The sequence below is a fragment of the Xiphophorus couchianus genome, chromosome 6 (assembly GCF_001444195.1).
Source record: "Xiphophorus couchianus chromosome 6, X_couchianus-1.0, whole genome shotgun sequence".
Classification (NCBI taxonomy): domain Eukaryota; kingdom Metazoa; phylum Chordata; class Actinopteri; order Cyprinodontiformes; family Poeciliidae; genus Xiphophorus; species Xiphophorus couchianus.
In genome coordinates this window covers 15,917,289-15,935,111 of record NC_040233.1, presented here as the reverse complement: position 1 = coordinate 15,935,111, position 17,823 = coordinate 15,917,289, and the positions used below count along the sequence as shown (strand labels likewise).

Here is a 17,823-nt window from a genome sequence, read left to right as displayed (position 1 = left end):
TGAGGAAATAACTTATGGGAAGGTAAAAAACATAGATGTGAGGCAATGCTTACTTACAATAGGCCAGGATAACAAATGCAAAACAACTTTCATTTTGGTATTTCCCTGTGAAGTACTGATAAAAATTATCTTGTTAGTGTTAAATAAATACAGCCTACCAGAAAAGACCAAAGTATGTACATCTACCAAGGGAAACTGAATCCAGTTTTCTGATAATATGACTCTGTAAAGACTAATTCTGAAAAAGAAAAAGACAACAGCTTCTTGGGAGGTCCTTGTTTAGTTTGCATTTTAATTTGAGACAATCTTTTTTCATCTCAGAACAAACCAGCTTTTTATCTGTTCTAATGAAGTACTGCTCAACATAAAAAATAAGTTGTCATAAATCGTCCTTGCATTCACTTTAGATGGTGTCTTTCAAATGCATGCATTTTCTTAAGTTTTTTTTAGAGATTTTGTCACATAATAAGCTACACATTTCTTTGTATGTTATTGGATTTTACTATGCTGGACCAACACAAAAAGTGCATAATTTAAAAGAGGAAGGAAAACGAAAATTGTATTAAAGAATTTGACAGATAAATAAGAGGTCAGTACTTTGCACCTGCAATTCATTTCATGTTAGTCTCTACTAACTTTCTTCTTCTCAATAACTGCATATATATATATATATATATATGTTTTTAGTTTATTTGGTAGGAACAGACACACATCGACATAGACAAACTGAACAAAACTGCAGTCCCATATTTGCGTCATAGTGCAATAGCAACAGCTAATTTACAGCACTTGTCCCTAGATGGGCTTTTAAAAAAGTACTTTTTTTAAAAAAAAAAGTACTTTTTTTAAAAAAAAAAGGAAAAGGAGAAGAAAAGTTTTCTTTTAGGCTTTACCTATGTCATCTGGCACTATTTCCTCTTTTTGTGAAACCTACACTGAGAACCTTTTTGAATGAGCTATCTCACAAGGCAACCTGTTGTTCTACACAAGAATGCTACTGTCTGCTTGGTTGAATGTGAAATGTGAGCCCTGCTTAATGGAGGAGGGTTTACCCAGCTCCTCCCCAGAGCCTGACTGTATTTGTCACACAAAAAACACTGCAAATTCATTTGGGCACTCAGAACAAAAAAAGTATTTCCAAAACTGAAAAGAGATGCAAATATTTTAAAGCTTCCTATTTTCAATTGAATTGAATATATATATAAAATATAAATCCTGGAAGATGTTCAATAAAGGTTTAGGAAAATGTTCTGGGTTGAGAGCTTACAGCATTTTCTCAAGCTGCATAATTCTTCTGAGTGTTGCATTTTGATTACAGTGCATCAAAATAAAATTTATAAAAGAGACACAGAGAAAGCCTTATTGACAAAAATGTTGTTATTAAAAACAAAATTTTAAAAAGTATAACATTCTGTCAGATGTGATCCATACCCATCAATCTAGTAAAATTCCCAAATTAACCTTTAGAATTAGAATAGCAATTGTTAAGTTAAAGATAAGCTAAATATACACAAACATGTATTTGTATCTAAGACAACATAAGAATTTAGTTGTAGACTAAACAAGTATTGTTTTATTGTTTGATTTTATACTGACATCAGGTGCAAATAACAGAAACAAATCTTCATTTTCAGGCCAGTTTAGCTTCAATGCTACATTCCATCAGCATATGACAAACAAGACAAAAATACAAGCAGCAACAGCAGTAAGTAAAAAAACCGTATAACCCTGGCAAAAGTTACTATTTTGCAATGTAATTCTAGATTACCAAATCACTTGGTTACATACAAAAATAAAAAAAACCTAACAAAATGAGAGATACTTAATTTAAAAGCGCAACACCTTGGAAAAAACAGGACTACACAAACAGTTTGGCACTTATCAGTTTTCATGTACAAATAATTGCAAAAATACCAATGTGTGATACAAAGGAATGACAAAAAAACACTGATTATTTATAAAAACTAAATATATATATTTTTGGTAAGCTGCATTTATTCCGTTTTAATAATATCGAAAAAAATAATTAATTTCAGGAAAATTACACCTTCAGAGGAAATAGGAACTGATGCAACTCTGCCTGTTATAATAGACATTAAGTCACAAATGTAAACCTTTTTAAAAATGTTTTTCTGGACTTGTCTTTTACCTAAAATAAACATAGGCTTTTCAGTGCTATTGTATGGCATGTATATATCATACTTTTACTCAGTAGGGGGTGAAGAAAATTATGCATCAAAGAAGTCAGTTAATGCATTCATGGAACTCTAACACTTATGTGTTTTTATGTGTAAAAGCAAACAGTATTTGAATAAAGCCAAAGGCCAAGCAGTTTAAAGTCTTACCCAAGCTCTCTCTGCTGTAGTGCATTTCTTAACAAGCATATACATGTGCGACCTCAGTGGTTAAGCAAAACAAGGCAGCAATTTATGTGTTTGACTCGATATTTCTCTCAGTCACAGAGACTTTTTTATGCTGAACAACAACCCTCTGGCCTCCTTGGAGCCTGGGTGTGGTTGCTAGTGTAAAATCTTCCTTTGATCCTGCAGAACCACGTGAGCCTGCAGAAAATGACTTCATCTGAACTCCTTTTCCTCCCAGCTCAAATCCTGCCTGTGAAGAGCTCTGTGGTACATGACCAGAGCTCTGCAAATAATGTGTACTGTGCTTTCCACCAGAAGATCCATTCTCAACTACAAACATTTGAGTGTTTGTAGTTGAGACGGCTCCCTGGGAGGAGCCCTGTGCCACCTGCCCAGACACTCCATTCATTCCCAATTGCCCTTCAACCAGCACCACACCCTGAGAACTTTGGAGGCCTCCAACTTGTATTAATCCTTGACTGAGCCCAGGTTGACTCACCTGACCAACCACCTGCTGAGTTCCCCCTGACACAAGCACCATTTGGGGATTTGACTCAACTACATACATTGGGGCAGCTGCGTAGTACATAGTAGGCTGCTGTATGAGAAGTGTTTGGTTAGGGATGACGACTGTCTCTTTAACTTTAGGAAGAGTTGCTGAACCCTTGGAGCGCTCAGTAATTCGCTCCTCTTGGATGAGGGTAGAAGACCCAGATGCTTTATTGAAGGTATTGAGGGTGTTGACATTCACAGGCTCTCTGTCCATAATTGTTTCCCTGTGGGTGTGGACCTGCGTGTGGGTCGAGGTGGATGGCCTAGCAGTGAACTCGGTTTGGTTTGAGAGATTAGAAAATCCCACATCCACCGAAGTGCTCTCCAGGGGCTTTCCATTGCAGATTTCAGCCAGGGTTTTGAATTTTGGCCCCAGGTCATTAAGGAATGCAAGATCATTATCATTTTCAAGGAGGCTGCAGCATCCTACAGAAGCTGCCTGCGAGTCTTCGTCCTCGTATTGATAGATCACTTCCTTGTCCTTCTCCAGATGTTGCTGTGGAGCTTGTCTTGATTTCTGCAAACAAATGAGGGTAAATTAGATCAATTACACGGCCGAGGGTAATGCAGTCTCTCTATGAGAAAAATTTGTGATGAAAAATATGATTGACATGTAGTCATGTATCTAGACTTCAAGGAACAGGTTGAAATTCAGTCTGGTGTACAAATCTGATGTACAAAGCCAAGGAAAGTCTCAGCTCTTCCAAATACAAATTCAAGTGAAGTTTCAACTCTTTGAGGTGCAACTTTAGCTCAAATGTCAGTTATTTAAGGTGCACTGATTATTCTTAAGCTTAAAGTCATGAACAATTAATTATAAAAAAATATTTTTCAGAACATTAATTTGAACAAGCAAAACCACAGTTATAAAATTTATAAATGGTTTAATGAATATGGTCTAATGTTTACCTCAATAAAATTGCAGATGTATCTTCAAAAAACATTATCAGAATGGATATTTTACTTTAATGGAAACAACACATGTCGCAGAAACACAAGTTGATTTGGTTATTGCAAAAACATCAAATAGGAAGTGCTTTTGTCTTTAAAACACAAAACAACTTATTTATATTTTCAGAGTGATCTTCTCCTAATCGCTGCAATTAAATTGTCCACTCCATTACATAGAGCTGTTTCTTCTCCTTGCTGTTTCTTCTCCTTACCTTGAATTGGAGATTTAGCTAGATTAATTGGAAACTGCTTTAAATCTGTTTGCATTTCTTGCCTAATCTAAGCAGTAAATAAGTTCCAAAGGACAGAATAAATGGTTCAAAAATGAGTGAGGCATGAAGTAACGAATGAGAATCAACATTAGATTTTTACATGAACATAAGAAGTGTTTCTAACCTGTCCTATATTGATGCTAAATAAAAATAAGATATGAGTAAAGTTCAGTCTGTTTCTTTTTTTTCTTTTTAGAAATTACACAGAGAGGGATATCTGTAGGAGATAGGATGTTGCCACACCAAAATAATTGATGGCAATGAACCATTACTACAACATTAGTCAAGTTTTAAACCATCTCTGGATAATAATTTAATAATATTTACATCCATCTCAGAGTCATATCGCCGTGCTCTTGTGGTGGGAACATTTTATCAGAGGCTAACAGCTTATGACTCATGTTATATCGTTATTCCAGTGTTTATAAAACTTCACACAATGAAATTGCCTGAGCCAGCACAGGCAATTTCTGAGCGATGTTGAAGGGACTGCTAAGTGCTTTTTCCTAGAGTAATAGCCTTCAGTGCTTCTGCAGCTGCAAAGTGTTTATGATTTTATTTACCCTTCCTATAAAGTCTGCCCTCTGACTGAACTTCACACTGACCTGTTCAAGAGTGTCTGATTTTGTAAGGTCTCATATTCAGCACAGAATATTAGTAAACCTGACTGAGCGATGTTTACCTTAGCAGTGCTTGGATACGTTTTTTTTTTTCTACACCAGGTTTGCATTTACATTTATTTAAATGCTAGTTAAATGTTAGCAATTATTTAAAAGAAGACAAACCTGGAAACTACTTTTATTTTTATTTTTTTTACTGGCATTATAATTATTCAAATATATACACTAAAAACCTTACTTTTACTTTACTTATGCTTTACATTACATAAACATTGCTCATGAAACTTGAGCTCTAGACCTCATGCTCAAGTCAAGTCTGAGGGTAAGTCAAGTCTTAAATCTATGTTTGTGCTAGTTATGTTTGACTTGGGTCTAGATCATGGGCTTGTGTCCCAATCACTAGTTGACAAACTTACAACTGAATAGTATTGCCCCAGATAATGCTCTGGCAAGGCCATTCCATCGAAGGCTGTCAATCTTTGCTTGGAAAAGCTCATCTCTTGGCCCGTCATAGTCCCTGCGCCCATGAAACCCATCTGATCTCGGTTTGCATGGTAATAGTTGTATTTGTCGTCCATCCACATCTCCTCTCCTGTTAGGGTTCCACCTCCACCCATTCCTGCACCAGTTAAATTATCAAGGTACGCAGCTCCCCCAGACATGTTGATGTTCTTTGTATTTATGGTGCTACCATCAACCTGCACCGGAATTTGGACACGGGGGACGTCCTGTGAATTAGAAAACAAAGAAACTTCTGTCAGTAACAATGCATTCTACAATCCAAAAAATACTAGCATTGCCTTTGGATGGTGAAATGTATTTGCACCTTGTCTTCCCCCTGCCCCTCAGTGTGATATGAGATGAGATGTTCGTTCGCCTCAAAGGGAATAGCCTTAAAATCTCTTGCGGCATTTCCACACAGGCAGAAGAGCAGAAGAAGGGGAATCACTACAAAATACATTGACAACAATGTTTAAACAGTGATCATACTTAGTAAACAATTTTGATTAAGATACTTCCTTTCTTCAATGAACAGGTTTAACTAATCAAAAACACAGCAACTTATTGAGTCATAGTTGTGCAATGTAGGCATAAGTCACACATCTCTTCATAAGCCACCTAAGACCCACCCTTTTAGTTTTAATCTTTCTGGTCATGCAACAACTTGTTCTGTTAAGTAATGTCTTGATGGAAAAATGAAGATTCTTATCAGAATTTCCCATAAGCGTAAAAATCCAGAAGTCTTTACTCACACAGAAGGAGCAAGAGTCCCAGCAGCAAGAGCAAGATACCGCCAGCTCCAAATTTTACAGTGCTTGTTCTGCGTAAACTGCAGGCCTTGGTGTTTCCATCACATGTGCACACAGTTATATGGAGTTTCTGGAGATCATCGCACGACTTTCCTTGCTGGTCCTTGACATTCAGGGTCACTTTGTAGTTGCCATGCCATAGCTTTCCCTGGTTTCGAAGAATGACTGTTGTTTCTAAAGAAAGACGACACCTGGTTGTTAGATTTGTAACCCGATAGGGAAGCTTATTTTCTGCTGCCTTAGTTTAACAAAAGCAAACTGAAAAGGCTCTATTTTATTTCAGCACCAAAGTACATTTATTTGAAAGATAACTATTTTTCCTGTGTTATTCCTGTTACTACAACATTTCACTAGTAATCTTACAAAAATACATTGGGTGACATTAGCTGTAAGTAAACTGAGTTTGAGTTTATTTCATCTAAATTACTATGGGATAATCAAATCTGTAAAGGAATTCTGTTTTACTGTAAAAACTAAGAAGACCATTCAACAAAAGCAGACAAAGAAAAAAAAAATACCATTAAAGGGCTCTAAAATCCACTTGTCTTTGCTGTCCACTTGAATCAAATCGAATGTAAATGGTTGTGCGTTGGGGTACAAATCTTGGTCCTTTGCCGTGACATAAATGACATTTTCACCAAAGCACGTGGTTTGAGCCGTTGAGGTCAGTTGTGGACAGTGGTCGTTGTGGTCCTCCACCTGAATGGCAATGGTTCCTGTTGCAGTTTTCGCAGGAATGTCTAAAAACCAGTTAAAACAGATATAAGTCATGCTCTGTTGTGCAACACATTGATTTCAGGTAAGAAATTAACCAATGCCATATCTTCAACAACTTACCATCAGATATGCAAATAATTTTGGCATAGTATGTTCCATTGACCAAATATATTGACTCTCGGTCGGGATATTTATTCAACCGGATTTCTGCAGTTTTTTCATTAATTGAAAACCAGTTGTCTGCATCATACAACTTTGCATACCTGCAAGTGAAAAAGCAAAACTCAGTTCAGATTATTTTGGTTCATTTATGTAGCTCCAATTCATTTCAAGAAACTTCACAAGACCAATAGACCCAGATCCACATTCAATTATATAAAATCAAAATGGATCTAAATTAAATTTATATCAATTGAATACATAAAAATCATATTATCCGCTTTTGGATTTAGATCCAATACCTCAACAGCCAATAACTGTGACTTTCATTATCTTATAATATTAGTACAATGCAGTCAAATTCAATTGATCTTATAATGTCATTTAAGAGGAAGTAACTTAAAAAGCTACTTCATAAAATGCTCTACGTTTTATAGCCTTCTTTGTTACATAAAAGATAAATGCTACAGAGTTTATCGTTGTCTTAAAAATGTTGTATGTTCAGCATTTTAAATGAGGGAACATGGGGATCTGGCCAGTTCTATGTGTTTTTCACTCAAATATATTCAAAAACAATGGGATGTGATATAACACTTTACATAATTCTGTATGTCAAGATTTGTTCACAACACTGAAATATTAGTAAAAGGCAGGAGAGCTAGTTTAGGATGTTCTTAGAATAAAAAATGAATAAGTGAATGTCTGCAATTTAATCAAATTTATGTGAACTGAGGAAGAATAAAAATTTTAAAAATACAGCACTTCAAAGTCAGATCTTTGTGTAAATAGTTTGAAAAATAATTCATCTTTTCAATGTTGCTATTGCATGAACAAGCAGGTTGGTTTGAAGAGCAAAGACAATAAAACAGGAACATCTGCTATGTGAGAGACATTACCTCACGTTTGTGGCAGTCACCAGCGTGTCACTGTCGATAGCAGCGTACGTTGCTATAACTTGGGTCAGAGACGTGGAAGTTATTTTCTCAGAGACGGTCACCACTTTTACACTGGGCTGGAATCGAGCCCCCTCTTTCTGATTGACAACATTTATTTTGATGGGATATGGCTTGGATGTAGCGCCTGTAATCACCGTGCTGCTGCCGAAGTTGTACTCTGCTTCATTTTTAACCTTGATTCCGAGACTTAGTGTTTTTATTTCCTCGTAGTCCAGAGCCTGTTGATAATAACCAAATGATTAACAAGAGATACAGGCTTTCAACATTTAGCAACAAAATGTTGTGCTGTAAGATTCCAGGGCGCTAACCAGATGCTGTCAGAAAGAGAGGTTAAAGCCATTTTTGGGAATTTTGGATATTTGCAAGACCTGAACAGATTCTTAACTTGCCGTCTTGTGTCGATGGTGTCAACACATAAGAATTCTCCTCAGTTTGGGCTAAGACACTCATGTACACGCATACAAAAATGTTTAGATAGGCTTCCACAACTTCTAAATTGTTAATGTGGCAGCATTTTGAAAAATGCTTGTGTGTACCAGGTCAATTTAGAATAATTTCTTAGCAATTTAAGAATACTACAAGTGACTAAGAGTTAGCCACTAATAGCGCTAACGTTGGTATCTGCTTCATAACTTCCTATGCTAAAGTAAAGTCTAGTTCAAAAGATATTAGTGACAGACAGATGTAATGTTTTTTTTTTTTTTTTTTTTTTTTCGTCTGGGTGTGAGGGGCTTGAGGAGGTGAATTATTAAATCTATCTCAGAATCAGACTAATTCTAAAAACTGTAATATTTGAGACACAAGCCTAATATGATGTGCATTAAACGTTTTTCATTTAAACAGACCTTAACAATCGTGATGACTCCCTCGTTGGTCGTTTTGTCAGTTCTGATATCAAAGTAACCTCCCTCATTTCCGGAAACAATTTCAAACAAAGCCCACCAGTTCGCCGTTTGGATCATATCCAGGTCAAGTGCTTGTATCCTTAGAACTTCAACACCAATTATGTTCTCCTCCACTCTTCCTTCATACTAAAAAACAAACAAAAGAAAACATTCAGATTGGGACATTATCAATACAGTGTTTAATAGAATAATTGTATGCTTGTTGTGTCAAATATACCGTTTCTTGTGCCAGTGTTGGTATGTTGTCATTTATGTCTGTGAGATTAATCTCAATTTCACCAGTTCCTGTGTGTCCTCCTGCTTTGCCATCCATGTCAGAAGCAAAAATGGTCAACTTATATGTGCTTTTGATCTTAAAGAAAAAAGACATTGCACATAATGAAACTGAGTTTTAAATCAATCATGAATCTGTGCTTACTTGTAAATCTCAAATGAAAACTGCACAGTGACTCACCTCTCTATCTAGAGTGGTCTTTGCAACCATGACCTCTCCTGTTCGGGAGTTGATGGTGAACATCCCGTCAGCATTAGTGCGCTCATCTATTCTGTAGAAGATCTTGGCATGGCTAGTGTTCGGATCATCATCATCTGTTGCTATCACTTTCATCACAACCATACCTAACAAAATAAACATAACATAGTTATAACACTGCAGCTAATATATCTTTTGTTACCCAGATCAAAGATGTGTTGCAGATCTTTAATACCGAGTTTGCTGTGTTCGCTGACTTGTCCTACTTGCTGCATCTTTATGACAGGAGTGCAGTCATTAATGTCCACAACATTAATAACGAGAGTAATGTCGTGCTCCGCACGATTCCCATCATGGTATTTTGCTACACCAAGAAGCTAAAAAAAAAGCAGAATGTATTTTGACATTTCATTTATTTTCACTATATTTACAAAAACAACAGCAAAACGATTTTTAGGTTCTCTTACATGATATTGTGCAAATTCCTCTCGGTCCAGAATGGAGTGGACCTTAACAAAGCCAGTCTTCCGGTCAACAGAAAATCTGCCCTGTGGGTTTTGGTCAACACCAGGACCAGTTAAAGAGTATACTATCTCCTGAGATGTCTCCTTGTCTGAGCGAATCTGTAACACAGATGAACAGATGAAGATGAACACCACATGGAAACATAGATTTAGCGTATCTCATTTTAAGCATTTGTGACTGGAATGTCCTTCACCTTTATTTTTCAACATTATTATAAAATACTTCTAATACAATTTAAAAGGCATGGTACCTCAATTTGTAATTTAGAATATTTTTGGTGGGGTAAATTATCTTGCAATCCTGTAAAACAAAGTGATAGCTTGGATTTTTTTAACTGAAGTTATTAATAACAGTTTACTCACCTTTAGCTGATAGATATCATGTTATTGTGAGTTTAAAGTGAAGGACAAAGAGGTAGTTGGACAGACCTCCTATTTTAGCCTAGTTTATCTATTTAAACAATCTTATATTAAAATTGTTCATATAAATGAAATACAATCTGATTGGCTATTAAACCCCCACCCTTTCACATGATAGTGTTGTTAAATTTGTTGTCGCTTCTGGGCTTAAGAACCTTAAAGTATTACACTAAAATTATCTTTATTGAGGTTCTCAAAGTTACAGTTGAAAAATTTTGAATTTTAGACACAGTTTAAGATCTACAGGCTAAATTCAACTTGTGCATTTATAATAGGGTTGTCAATAGATTAAAAACTTTAATCAGATTAATTACACTCTGGCACTGTGGTTAATCATGATTAATCACTACGCCTAACTTTGTCAGCCTGAAATATACATATACACGCAGATGTGTTTCTGGTAGGTATGGTGCTCTGGGCAAGTCCCACCTTCTCCCACACTCCAACCGATTAAAATACAAGTATCTGTTTTATTTTGTGTTTAGGTAATGTAATTTCCCAGCACTCAACAACAAGAAGGAAAATTTGCTCCACTACACGTATACAAATAGTAGAAAACTTGTTCAGTTTGTTATAATGTGGGTAGGAAACTGGCTGCCCCACCCATTTCTGATGCTGCCCTGGTCAATTGCCCGTATAGCCTATGCAAGTTTTAAAAAAATGTTTAAGAGAATCTTTTATTGTCTCCAACCAAACACATCTGAAGATCCTAAGTTTTTCAGGTATATATTTGTGTGTTCTGTGTTGATTTCGAAGTGTGGCTTACGGGATAGCATTTTGAACAAGATTTTGAAAAGGGAGAACAAATAGGTGCACACCTTAGCAACGTAGTCATAAGTGGTGTAGTCCTGTCCCTCGGTAAGGTTTCTGGGAGCTAGGATCCATTCTCTTTTTTGCCTCCTCAGTACTCCACCATGTCCTTCCACCGTCACAGGAACAAGCTTCAGGAGAACAAAAAGCAAAAAACAAACAAAAAAAAAAAATCAGCATAAAAACAAGAGATCCAGATGTAATAATTACTAAGTCATAGAAAACCCCACTGCTGCTGTTTAACATCCATTTGTAAACGTACAGCTCCGGAAAAAATTTGTACTGCAAAATACAGCAATTCCATTCCATTCCATTTCAGCGTCTATCAAATTCCAGCACAAGCACACATTATTCTACTTCATGAGTTACTGATTGGGTGATTGCTTTAACCCAGCAACATTGTGAAAGACTTTGTGAAAACAAATATGGGCTCTATTCCACCAGATATAAACTATACACATTATGGTAGCCTTACAGAATCTTTGAAAACGCGACGTTCAGGTTATTTTAATCACTTGTCATTTTGCACAAACACATTCTCAAAATAAAATAGGCATTACATTTTAATTTGTTTTCAGTATTTTGTACAGTGAAACAAAACTGTTACTTTTGCTTACTTTGAAATAGTGCAGAGAAATAGCACAATGAGAAGAAATATATGGACTTTTTTCAAGATATGGAACCATCTTTTGTTTGTTTCCGTTTATTTAACCAAGGCTTCCTATGAGAATGTGTCATTGGATTACATTTAAATTCCAAATTTAAATGTACTTTTCTGTAAGAAAACAATGGTAGCTTGATAAAATCTCTACTCATCCATTTTTTTCTTTCTTAAGAAAGAAGGGAACTTATTTATTTACCTCTTTCTTTTGTTTTTCTTTCTTTAATTATTTACTTTTGTTGCTGAAATATAACACCAGAACCTAATTAAACGTTGCGAAGCTCTAGGTTTTCAACATTCAATATGTATGAGCGATGGCTGGATTAGAAAGAAACGGAGGGGGAAAAAAACTAGTTCCCCTTCCAAAACGACAGGAAAGGGAAAAGTGCGATTCTTTGTAAACACAGACACTTCGCGTTACAATGATTTTACCGAAGCGTATTCACCGGTATTAACCATCGAATTACGAAGAGGCACACCTGTTGAAAGCTCGTCTCTCCATTACTGTATTAAGACATATTTGGGGAAGGAAAAAAAAACAGAGCAAATGCCGTTACTTACAGTGAGGAAGTATATTAGCAGAAAGGGAAGGCTGCATCTGAGCAGGGGATCCATCTGTTAGCAAAATACAACGGGGTTTTTTTTGTCCTCGTTTTGAAGTGAGATCGCTGAAGTTTGAGATCCGGTGTAGTCTTTTGTTAGTTGCTGTAGACTTTGACCCCGTGGAGGAGGAATGAGCTGTATATCAGCTCTGGGCGTGTCTTCTCTTTCTTTAGAACACTCTCGATAAGAAGTGATACCAGAATGTTGTGTAAAGCTTGATAGCACTTTTCTTTTCTACAGTAATGAAACAAATCAAGGTGGGGAAGAGGGAGGAAACCATTTTAGGCGAGGCAACAAAATGAGTCAATACTTGTCTGACCCATCTCTATGGATCTAAATAGTTAATGTTTTAAATATCCCCGCATTTGCTTTGGTGCTTCATTCTACCTCCTATAAAACGCTACAGAATGCTGCTCCTGAACTCCCGATAAGTATCCCGTAATGTTGCTACATCTTATTAATAAGGGTAAAGCTATATAGAAACATTGTAAAAACTGACAGCCCCAAATAAAATGTCCGTTTCTATGTTTTTCAGTCGTTTTAAATTGTCCTTACTGTTCTCAATTTGTCAGCATTTTTTTAGCTCATGCCTGTTAAGTAGACTTTTAGCTTTAAGGGTTTGAATTTTCCTTTCTACGTTGTAAGACTTAAAGTTTACTACAAATAACGAAATTCGTGTTACAAAATAAAAAGAAGTGACTTCAAAATAAAATGTTGTAACATGAAACCTAAAACCTAAAGTTAAATGACCACCCCTGTTTAACACAAGGTCAAAGATTTTGTTGATTTAGTCACTGGGTAAAACTGTAATAGTTGTAATTTTTTATTTTATTTTATTTTATTTTTTGACATTTCTACTTTGAAATTTAGAACACTCAACTCTTTTTTTTTTTTTTGCTTTTGCAAGGATAAGCAGAGTGGACAATGCATAGATGGACTGATGAATGGATGAGTGTTTTTAATGTGGCATATTTCATTTTTTTAGTAGTTCCTGGTCATTTTGACCTTTTGTCCTTACATGCTTTTTGATTATTTTATATGTAATTTTTTTGAGTATAGATTAGTGCTACCCAGGCATGAATTTGCATCCACCAGCTGCATGTTTGACAGTCACTTTGTCAATTTAAAATAATTTCCTGGATTCTTATAGATTACTGCCTGGACAATATATATATATATATATATATATATATATATATATATATATATATATATATATATATATATATATATATATATAACTCCAGTTAGTGTTATCTATTAGAAAGGAGTCACTTAAAGTAATTTAGATTTATTCCAGAGTCATATTTTGTAAGATTAAAAAAAAAAAAGTAAAGCATTTTTTATTTAAGTATTCTAGCACTGGGTACAAATGAATTGATCTGAGATTTGGTCATTTTTATGACCATTTATCGCCGTCATGTGTGAAAATACCTAAGTAAATTGTCTTTATTATTTGCATTTGTATGTTTAATTATAGCCTAAAAATAGCTGTTAAAAGAAGAACTTTCTACTGAAACTCGTCAGTCTATTCTTGTTCTGAGAAATGAAGGCTATTCCATGAGAGAAATACTAAAGATCTCATACAACAGTGTGTGCTCCTCCCTTCAAAGAACAGCAAAAACTGGATCTTACCAGAGTGGGAGAAGTGATAGGTCCTACCACACAACTGAGCAGTAGGATAAGCACATTAGAGCCATTAACTTGTGCAAGGTGTTTCAGGAAACATTGGGTGAAATTACCTCAAATTATTTCAACAAACTGACAGCTAGAATTCCAAAGGTCTCCAAGGCTATTATGGCTGCAAATGGAGGATTATTTCATAAAAGCAAAGTTTGAAGGACATAATAATTACTTCAAGTGCAAATCATAATTTTTTAACCTAGTAAACTTGTAATCTTGCCAATATTTTCTTCTCATCTTGCAACTCGTCTGACTAATAAAATGTGTTTTCTTGGAAGAACAAAATATTTCTTTGGTGACAAACTGTTATGTGGTAGTCTATATTATTCATTTCTTGTTCTGTAAATTCACATTTTCAAAACCCTTGATACCAAAAACCATCTCTAAAGCTGATTGTCCAATGATTTATGAATACTTTCAGTCTTCCAATTTTTGATGAAAATATTTGCTCCTGGAGGCCTAGACCGGAAATGAGAACGGAGGGGCAGACAGTATAGTGTATGCAATATAAGGGACAGAATAAAAAAGGAATAGAAAAATAAAATTTGCACCCCTTCAAAGCATGTAATTTATTTTTTTCTCTGAAATGCCTGCACAAACATATCCATATAATTATGTCTAGCGAAAGAAGGGAGCACATTTATAGGGGTGGCTGTTGCCCCCCTTTGCCCACCCTTCAGTTGCACCACTGACATCTGGTTAAGCCAAAAGGAACTTTAAGAAATTGTCCATGCTTGATCCTTTCCACTGACACCTTTTTAAAAGTAAATACAAAATTTGAGAAGTGGTAAAATGAATTATTTTTATATTGTAACTCTATCAACATATCTTTCGAATAGTGAAGGTTTTCTTAGCATCTGTGTAACAAATTCATTTTGCAAACTTGCCAGCAGAGGGCCTTGGGCTGCTTTTGGCCGTTCCTGGAATCCTCTGTAACATGCATTACACGACTTTTTTGTATTGTGGAATATTTAACTACTTCTGTTCTGACAATGGAGCATTGTTTTAATATCGTCCTCTAAAATCTGAAGGGATTCATTACTTCTTTAGATAATCTTTTTAAAGTTAAAAAATAATAATAACAACATTGGTCTCATTACTCATATGGTGTAAAATTACATTTTTTGAAAATGAAAGTAGAATTACATCCTTTCAATTTTTAGTTAATATCAGATCATGGTTAAACTAAAAAAAGAAAAGAGAACTGAGTTTGTTTGACCAACATTTTCTCACTAGTGTGTTAAATGTCACCAGAGTTTATGAAATTCTAAATCTGAGATTCACAGATTGTTGAGCCATCAACTTTGGCAGTGCTGGACCAAGCTATATGCATGTTTGAGTTTATGCAGCTGTAGTGTTCTTGATTTTAATGTAAAAGCTGAGATTTATAAAAGGAAGAAGGAAACTACTCACTAAGCATGTCATAATGCTTAAAAACACACTCTCCCATGATAAATGGTATGCTATGGGAAATACAATATCGGTTTCATCTTGCTTAATTGAGCATGTAGCTTCAGAGTAATCCTCAGACATTAATCATTTTAGTCACTAAGAAAATTTTGTTTTTCATTGTATTTCTTAATCATGTTAATCTCTAGTTGAATGGTGATTTTGGTGGAGCCATAGTGTGTGACAAAGTTACAAAAAAGTGTGAAACAGAAACGTATTAGATAGTAATGAGGTGTGTCTTTTAGAATGGGTTAATTAGACGGTATTTAACATTGCTACTATAATCCAGATGAGCAAGTCTATTATATGCAATAGGTGTGTTTCAAGGCATTCAAGTTAAAGGAAGGAACCAAACCACTTTTTTTTTGCAATCCTAAAAGCTTTGAACAAAGCTAAATTCATTCCGAAGACACACTCAGTAACTGTTACTAGTTCGCCTTAAAAGCCCACTTTATTTTGTGGTTGAGATGGATCCATTATTCTCCACTTTGGTTTGTAGAGGTACAGGTACCATAGAATTGCACAAAAATCCGTGAGGGACGGCGGAGTCCCTGCTCGAAATTCCGTGAAAGAGGCGTACGGAGCCTCGTGCCAGAAGCCCATTAAAATGCTGTCTACATTGTTTTTAAACTGTGTGATTGTGAGCGTGAGTGGGAATAAAAATAGCAATAGGTATTTTGTTCCATATAACACAGTAGGAGTGTGACAGGTAAACCTTCTATGGATGCAAACTCGACTAAAAACCCACCTGTTTAGGATTATATTTGAAGCGTAATCAATTACAAATTTATTGATGGAACCTGACTTAATGTCGTGTTTTGATTGTTGATTCTATGCTGCATTGTGTTTCTGTGTTTGATATGATGTAAAGCACTTTGAAATGCCGTGCTGCTGAAATGTGCTATACAAATAAAATTTGATTGATTGATTGATTGATTGATTGTAGATGCAGATGTTACAGAGGCCTTAGCTCCAGTTAACTGACATAAAAAAAAAAGGTGGAGCAACTTCACAACACACAACACAAATTTAGGTATGGCATGTACTGGCATGGCATGTGCTCCAAGTACTGAGCAATAACTGATTGAAAAGTTAACGAATGTCATTATGATTGTTGCAAAACATTCTTTAAGCAGTACATAAACAGCCGATGAAGATTTGAATGCCGTAGTTCCTTCAAGAAGTATTCATACTTAATGGGCATTTTTGTATTTTGTCATGTTACGACCACAAACTTTAATATATGTTTTTGAAAGTTTATGTTCAAGAGCAAATCAAAGTGCACATAATTGTAAAGTGACAGAAAAAAACATCCCTGTTTTTTTAGGTTTTTGCAAATGAAATTTGGAAAGTGGGGGATGTGTATTTGTAGATCACCTTTCAATCCAACTGCAGCAGCAAAATGTGTATTAAAAAGAGGAAAAAATTTAATAAAGCTTGCAGAGAATGTCCTAAATCATGACACAATGAATGTACTGTAAGTCGACATTTCCACTATTTGCTTTTGTTCATGACTGTTTGTGCAGACATGTACACAATGCCTTTGTGTATTTAGTCACTTATTGTACTGCACATTCTACACAGTGTGTATACAAATCTTGCATCTAAATTCCATTGGGCTTCACTTTACATTGACAATGAAGACAGTTGATTCAACTTAATTTATCTGGTTTCTAGTATGTCTCTACACATTTGTCAACTGAATTTCATGGCTTTCCCTCTTTACAAAAAAGCTCCAACTGATTCAGATTGAATGGAGCATCTGTAGAGATAATTTTTCTTGAATTGCCGTACATTCTCAGTTCAATATGGGTCTAAATGGTCACTAGCCCTTTTTTACCGTGAATATGCTTTGATCAAAATGATTACATTGTGGCACTTATGTGTTCAGAATTTTTACCCTGCTGAAAAGGAAACCTCTTTCACTTTTGCAGCCACTGAAATATTTTCTGCCAGTATTGTATTTCACTCTATTCATCTTCACATTAGTTACAACCATATCATAATTCTGCCATCAAAGTGACAGTAGTATGTTCAGGACTATGCACAGAGTTAACGTTTCCTTCACTGTTATCATATTAGCATGTATCCCAACAAGTTCTGCTTTTGTCTATTCTGACAAGATTGGTTTTTCTAGACACTCTTCAGTAAAGGATAGATTTGTAATGGACAGCCATATCTTTGTACATTTGCAGTTGATCAATACTTTAATTTTCAGATAAAGGAATAAGCAGTACTCTTTACATTTTCAAAGTTCAGAATACTGTTTTATAGCCCAATCAAACAGTAAACCTCGACACACCTTCAACCCAGACCTGTCTGTTACTTGGTCTACACAATGTTCTCTGGCAAACCTTAGCTCACATGTATCACAATAGCCTCAAAGCAAATAACCC

At 35.4% G+C, this 17,823-nt stretch overlaps 1 protein-coding gene across 1 annotated transcript; it reads right to left on the bottom strand.

Moving 5' to 3' along the window:
- Window positions 1-1,359: 1,359 nt before the first annotated feature.
- Window positions 1,360-12,506, bottom strand: LOC114146691 (desmoglein-2-like). Its single transcript, XM_028020968.1, has 14 exons — window positions 12,254-12,506; window positions 11,040-11,162; window positions 9,745-9,900; window positions 9,513-9,654; window positions 9,260-9,423; window positions 9,023-9,157; window positions 8,746-8,931; window positions 7,841-8,118; window positions 6,906-7,048; window positions 6,587-6,808; window positions 6,012-6,242; window positions 5,585-5,706; window positions 5,175-5,486; window positions 1,360-3,432 (listed from the first exon to the last, which is right to left on the bottom strand). The coding sequence occupies exons 1-14, from the start codon at window positions 12,305-12,307 to the stop codon at window positions 2,428-2,430; spliced, it is 3,273 nt and encodes a 1,090-aa protein (XP_027876769.1). The 5' UTR covers window positions 12,308-12,506; the 3' UTR covers window positions 1,360-2,427.
- Between the last annotated feature and the right edge of the window lie 5,317 nt (window positions 12,507-17,823).